At 39.4% G+C, this 7,535-nt stretch overlaps 1 protein-coding gene across 3 annotated transcripts in view; it reads left to right on the plus strand.

Moving 5' to 3' along the window:
• The window catches only part of FAM122C (family with sequence similarity 122C), a 63,190-nt gene that overhangs the window by 11,288 nt on the left and 44,367 nt on the right, over positions 1-7,535 (plus strand). For 2 of the 3 annotated variants that reach the window (XM_011948729.1, XM_011948730.1), the window contains one exon: positions 6,387-6,465. In XM_011948729.1, the coding sequence (XP_011804119.1) occupies positions 6,387-6,465 (79 nt within the window). Of the gene's footprint in view, positions 1-842; positions 2,871-6,386; positions 6,466-7,535 lie in introns of those variants that run through there. The other variant, XM_011948731.1, reaches the window with a different exon arrangement.

Genomic DNA, 7,535 nt, shown 5'->3' on the forward strand with positions numbered 1-7,535 from the left:
CTTCACCCCATTTCTTACCCATTCCTTTGAAGAAACTTAGCATCCTCCCCCACTCACCTCCAGATCTTCTGCCATGGACTGTAATATTTGTCATTTCAGCTGTTTTGTCACCTCTGACCTTCACCTCCAGCTACTTGAATGGAAATGGTTGTCAAGCAAATAAGCTTTGGACTTTTTTACACCTTTATTTTATTTTATTTTTTTTGAAACAGAGTCTTGCTCTGTCGCCCAGGCTGGAGTGCAGTGGCACGATCTCAGCTTACTGTAACCTCCGCCTCCTGGGTTCAAGCAATTCTCGCGCCTCAGCTTCCCTAGTAGCTGGGATTACAGGCGCCTGCCACCACACCCGGTAATTTTTTGTATTTGTAGTAGAGACAGGTTTTCACCATGTTGGCCAGGCTGGTCTCGAACTCCTGGCCTCAGGTGATCCTACCAAAGTGCTGGGATTACAGATGTGAGCCACTGCTCCTGTCCTACACTTATTTTTTATTGGCGCAAAAAGTTTTGGTACCACAGAAGCTTGATCTCCTAAATTACACATTCTCACTGGGTGATACTTCCCCCAAGCGGGGAGAAAATAGTTCTTGGGGGAGTGTGAAAAATTTTTACTCTTTTTATGTATAAAGCACAGATATACATACAGTCTGTACACAGATACATAGTATATATGTGTTATTAAAATTTCACGGAGGGGAAGCAATTAGGGGAAAAAATGTCTAAAAAGGCTTTTTAGAGGGTCAATAATGAAAAAATAATTTAGAAACACTGCACTAAATGGTGGTTAACTGTATTTCTGAAGATCTGGGATTACTAAATCTTGTTACCTTTTTTTGTTTTTTAAGACGGAGTCTCACTGTGTCGCCCAGGCTGGAGGGCAGTGGCGTGATCTCGGCTCACTGCAACCTCCGCCTCCCGGGTTCAAGCGATTCTCCTGCCTCAGCCTACCGAGTAGCTGGGACTTCAGGCACCCGCCACCATGCCCGCCTAATTTTTTGTATTTTTAGTGGAGACGGGGTTTCACCATGTTAGCCAGGATGGTCTCGATCTCCTGACCTTGTGATCTGCCGACCTCGGCCTCCCAAAGTGTTGGGATTACAGGCATGAGCCATCGCGCCCGGCCTAAATCTTACTTAAACTATACTTTTAAAATGATATTTTGGATCTCACATTTCAGTATTATAAGGTTTTCTAGATATCATAAAAATGTCTGAAAAATGCATTCACTACATACATTGCTAACTTTGCTCCTCACCTTTTGTGGCATCATACTAATTGATAGTTGTAATTCACAGTACCATAGACTATCAGGAAGGGATTCAGAGACCAGCTTTACCCTCCTTGTTTAACATATGAGGAAACTGAGGCCCATAAATCTCCAAAATGACATGTTTAGTGGCAGAGCCAGTACTAGGAACCTCTGTTTCCTGACTCCTAAATGACTGTTCTGGCCACTACTAACCAATAACTAAGCTGATTAACTAAATAAATGCAGCTTTTGGGTCATTTGAGGTAGGAGAGAATATATTGTTCACAAAATGAAAAGCAAACTAAGATTGACCAAAAAAAAAAAATACATTACCTTTTTAAAATAGGCAGGTAGAAAAACATAGAAGGGGGACTCTGCATGTTGTGCTGAGAATAAGAACATTTTATTCACTCGGGATTTTGCTCTAATCCTGTTGTGGGAATAAAGGAATTATGGGACCCACTCTACTAGTAGAAGAGAGCAATAGGGAGAATGTTGGGTTTATTGAAGACAATATAAAAAGAAGAAATAGATTGCAAATAGACGATGGAGGATGTGTACTTGGAAGAACCTGTGGATCCTCTTTAATGTATTAAATACGCCAGAGAAGGAGTGGACCCTTCCCTAATCCTCAAAGCCTTGGAAACAGAGAGATCTCAGTTATCCCTTCATACCTTGCTTTGTTCTGCAAAGGATTTTTTTGTTTTGTTTGTTTTTTGCTTTTATCATATTAGAGCATAGCTACAGTGTTAAATTCCATAGCTAAAGATCCTGATGCATGAAGTAAAATTTGTACAGAAAGATAAGGGTCACTAGCATATTTCTCTAGTAGGAGTTTAAAGATATAGAAACCACAAAGTAGACAGAGTCCAGGGACTGTAGTCCATCAGAAAGAAGTAACATAGGAATGATGTGTGACATCCCTGAGATCAGGGAACTTGCCTAGATGATCTGAGGGCATATTTTGTGCTGTTGTAGAAAATGTAGGGCATGGTCAGAGAAGTTATTCTGAAGCAAGAAAAATTTAGAGTAGGATTACACTGAGCCTTAGTTGAATTCATTTTCACCTCAGTTCTTATTTACATATGTATACTGCTCACTTTTCTCCCTTTTTTTTTCTTCCTTGGCCCTCTAATACTTGTGTACTTCCTCTTTCTAAACTATACCTGGCAGTAAAGCATTCTTTTCAGAAAGTGAGAATCACTAGCATATTTCTTTAGTAGGAGTTAAAGATACAGAAACCACAAAGTGGACAGCATTCACGGACTCCAGTCCATCAAAAAGAAGTAACATAGGAATGATGTGTGACATGCCTGAGGTCAGGGAACTTGCCCAAATGATCTGAGGGGATGTTTTGTGCTGTTGTAGAGAATATTTAGCTTGCTAAACATTGTTGCACCTCTTTCAAGTAATTTTCGAACTTTGCTCGATGTTTCTTCTATATAAAGACCCTCTTGCACCAGCATTTGCAGAATTAAATTCCTTACATTTGTTTCTTTTATATCAACTCTTTAATACAGTATTACTGTTTTAAAGAAGCATCTGCACTGTTTTATGTATATCTTGAACTAATAAAAATTCCAACATCAAAAGTTTTGAACCTCTTGGTTCTTTATACTCTTTATCCCTGTAGTTGGCTGACTTTATTGCTAGTGTCAATAACTATATTTAAAACTAGGAGTTTTTTTCTTCTCTTTCTCTGACCCTTATGCAAAGACTCAGAGATTAGGTTCTTGTATTCCTGCCAGTGCCTCCCTACCTTAAAAACCTCTACCTTGACCCTGCATTTAAACTGTTACTGCCTCAATTATTATTACTTTTTTCCTGAGATGGAGTCTTGAGGCTGGAGTGCAGTGATTCAATCTTGGCTCACTGCAACCTCTGCCTCCTGGGCTCAAGCGATTCTCCTGCCTCAGCCTCCCGAGTAGCTGGGACTACAGGCATGCACCACCATGCCCGGCTAATTTTTGTATTTTTAGTAGAGATGGGGTTCACTATGTTGGCCAGGCTGGTCTCGAACCCCTGACCTCATGATCTGCCCACCTTGGCCTCCTAAAGTGCTGCTATTACAGGCGTGAGCCACCGCCCCTGACCCTCAATTCTATTTGAAAGGCAAATTACTGCCCCAGACCCAAATGCAGCCCACCACCTGGATTTGCAAATAAAATTTTATTGGAATGGAACCATCCCCATTTGTTTAGTTATTATCTATGGCTACTTTCCCACTGCAGTGGCAGAACTGAGGAGTTGCAACAGATACTGTATGGCCCACAAATCCTTAAATGTTTACTCTCTGGCCCTTTGCAGGAAAAGTTTGCCCATCCTCTGGTTTATTGAACTCTTACGAACGTGGAAGAATAGCAGCCATGAAAAATGATTACTTTGGGAATATAAGTGACATAAATCTATTATAGTTTAGACAGAGCTGTTTATTGATCATTTGATGTGGAACATTGAACTTCCATCCAGTTATACTACCTTTGCTTTTTCCGAGTTAGAAGTAGCACTTAACTCAGTTCAAATATCACCTAGGGTTTTATAAATTCATGTTGAATAATGCATATCAGTTGAAGTATATATTGCCTGAATTCTTTCTTTCAGTTATAGTCTTACTAAAATTGGCGAACAAATTTAGGGTAGAATATATCATTGCTAGCCCTAAGAATTAAACCCCCTACACTTGTACACAAAAAAGAGTAGAAAGAAATAGCCCATTAGTGTCCCTCCAATTTTCTTATAAGTGACTGCCAGAACATATTCCTATTCCCACAAAGAAAATGACTGGGAAAGGAAGTAAACTTAGATACATCCATATACCTTCCATTCATAAAATAGTAAGTTACTGCTTGTTATATGCAAATTATGATGTTGCAAAGACATATCTCAGGGCTCGATAAACTTTAATAGGGACTATAAATACTTGAAGGACTTAAATGTATGGTAGAGTAAGATAAGTGCGTAGGGAGCTAAAGAAAGTGCTAGGGGAATTCAAAGAAGGAAGGGAGAAATTACAGCGGGACTGGTGAGGGAGAAGGACAAGTTTATGAAGAAGGTGACAATTGAGATGGGCCTTCATGGATTGATAGGATACACCCTGGAAAAGAGGGGGACCAATGCTTGGGATAGTATTTTAAGTATTATATACAGAACAGACTTGAAGGCAGAAAAGCATAGATGTATTCCAGAGAACTGAATGGTCCACTTTGCCTGAACCCCTGACTCCCAAATGTTCATCTGCTGATCAGTGCTGATCTCAGGTGAAGTTTTTACCAATCCGTGCCTTTAAAAAAGTTAAGTACAGCATAATTAAAGATGTCATTATGTAGTTGCTAATCATCCTTCCTGGGCAGGAGTGTACTGTACTCTGAGATTTGTTGTTCTCTTATTTTCTTAATACCAAAATGTCATTTTACAAATGAAATGATGGTATTGGTCAATGGTGGGGTTTTTTAAAAAATGACTTGACTTGGTAAAAGAAAGAGGTGGCAACTATGTTTCTGCCTAGATTTTGTTTTGAAATTGTACTAGTCCATGAAATTGAAGAGTCTGGAGCCAAACTGTGGAGGGCTTTGAATGTCATAGTAAAGAACGTAACTGAATTTGATAGGCACTGAAGAGAGTCACTGAAAGTTGTGAGCAAACTGTTCTTTAGGAAGGTGCCCCTGGTAGTCTGTTAGATAGCCTAGAGAAGGGAAAGAAGAGAGGCAGGGAGCCCAGTTAGACTATGGCAGTCTGTGGAAAAGGAAAAAGACCTTGAATTGGTTTTTGGCAAGGAGCATGAAAAGAACCAGGTGGATATCAGAGAGAGAGAGAGTATAGAGGTAAAATCTAAAATACTGGCAGTTGACTGGATATAGGCAGCTAAAACAAAAGTGTTACAGATGATTTCTCACATTGGAGGAACCTGGATGAAGGGTACATGCAAACCATCTGTATTCTTTTTGCAACTTCTTGTGAGTCTTAAACCGTTTCAAAATAAAAAGTTATAATAAAAAGGAAAACATGCCAGACACAGCTGGGATCTGTAGTCCTAGCTATTTGAGAGGCTGAGGCAGGAGCATCGTTGAGCCTAGGAGTTTGAGGGCAGCCTAGGCAACATATAGTGGGACCACATCTCTGAAAAAACAATGAAATGATGATTTCTTCAGGATTACAAGGTCAAATAGGACCGAGTTCACTTGGTGGGCAACCATCAAAGCTGAGGACGCAGACCTAACTTCAGTGGGCAGCAGCTGCACAACCTCAGTCCATTGTTATCATGGGAATGTGGCCCAGTGGTGCAAAATCTTGCAACTTTTCAACAGAAGCCAGAAAGTTGGAATCTGGGTGTTGTTTTTTGTTTTTGTTTTTGTTTTTTTAATGTGAAATCTCACAGTGTACAAAACAAATTCAAAAACACTTTTAACACTATGTAGGCCAAACCAAACACATCTGTGAAAAATCTGAGTTCTATCAGCCCCTGCTGTTGGTTATTCCTCTTATTCATGTGAAACTTTGGGAATTGAGAGGGAATTGGTATTTGCACATTGTAGCTCTGATCATAAATTTAAATCATTTACAGGTTTAAACTGAAAATGATGTACTTCCAAGTTCACAATAAATTATATTCATTCTCCATAGCATAATTAGGAGTAAAGTAGTGTGCTTGAGAATTCTTTACCTTATATGGAGACTTGTTTAGGCTCAGCCAACCAGGGCTGTATGTGTGTGTGTGTTTTAATTTCTGCCTTTGCACAGCTTGCCTTTACCCTTGCTGTTTAGGTATTTGAAATTTTCTTTAAAAGAATTTTGTGGCCGGGCATGGTGGCCCACGCCTGTAATCCCAGCACTTTGAGGGGGACAAGGTGGGTGGATCACCTGAGGTCAGGAGTTCGAGACCAGCCTGACCAACATGGTGAAACCTCGTCTCTACTAAAAACACAAAAATCAGCTGGGCATAGTGGTGCGTGCCTGTAATCGCAGCTACTAGGGGGGCTGAGGTAGGAGGATTGCTTGAACCTGGGAGGCAGAGGTTGCAGTGAGCTGAGATCGTGCCACTGTACTCCAGCCTTGGCAACAGAACAGAGCGAGACTCCGTCTCAAAAAAAAAATTTTTTTTTGTAATGGATTTTATAACAAATGTTTTTCTTTTTCTTTTTAGTTTTAATTCACAGGTGTTGCAAGCTGACATGTTAAGAATTCGTACAAACAGAGCAATGTTTAAGAATAGACGTTGTCTGGTAAGAAAATGCTTATAATGGCCTCCCTGTCCAAGACTTGTGCTTATTGGTCTTAACCAATGGTCTTCAAATTTGAGCATTCACAGGGAGGGCTTATTAAAACACAGATGGCCAGCGGGAGTCTCACCCCCAGGGTTTCTGATTAAGTAGATGGGGGTGGAGCATGAGAATTTGCATTTCTAACAAGTTCCCACTTTGAGAAACACTGCTCTAAACATTACTGAAGGAAAAATAAACACATTGACTACAGTTATGATTGCTGCAGCTGCAACAGAATTAATTTTTAAATCCCATATGGATTTAATATTGAGATTTTATGTATAAGACCATCTGGTTTCCAATTTTTTTTTTAAAGAAAATTGTAACTTTGAGAGGAAAATTTGCAGACTCTCCTAAAAGTAATTTTTAGGCTTTTAGTTAGACTTTTATCTCACATTTATCTTGAATTATAAATAAGATTTGCTTTTCATGGTATTATCATGCAATCTCTAAATTATAACTCTTTTCTACTAATTATCCTGTAAACATTCTCTAAACATAGAGAATATACTTGTAGATCAGTAAGCCAAGGTGAATACATGATTCATTATATGATTTTTTTTATTAAGATGAAATTCACATAACATTCAATTAACTATTTTAAAGTATACAGTTCAATAGCATTTAGTGCATTCACAATGTTGTTCAACCACTACCGCTCTCTAGTTTCTTTTTTTTTTATTATTATACTTTAAGTTCTAGGGTACATGTGCACAACGTGCAGGTTTGTTACATATGTATACATGTGCCATGTTGATGTGCTGCACCCGTTAACTCATCATTTGCATTAGGTATATCTCCTAATGCTATCCCTCCTCTTTCCCCCATCCCCACAATGGGACCTGGTGTGTGATGTTCCCCTTCTTGTGTCCAGGTGATCTCATTGTTCAATTCCCACCTATGAGTGAGAACATGCGGTATTTGGCTTTATGTTCTTGCCATAGTTTGCTGAGAATGATGGCTTCCAGCTGCATCCATGTCCCTACAAAGGACACGAACTCATCCTTTTTTATGGCTGCATAGTATTCCAT

This window comes from Colobus angolensis, unplaced genomic scaffold (assembly GCF_000951035.1).
Source record: "Colobus angolensis palliatus isolate OR3802 unplaced genomic scaffold, Cang.pa_1.0 Scaffold283, whole genome shotgun sequence".
Lineage (NCBI taxonomy): Eukaryota > Metazoa > Chordata > Mammalia > Primates > Cercopithecidae > Colobus > Colobus angolensis.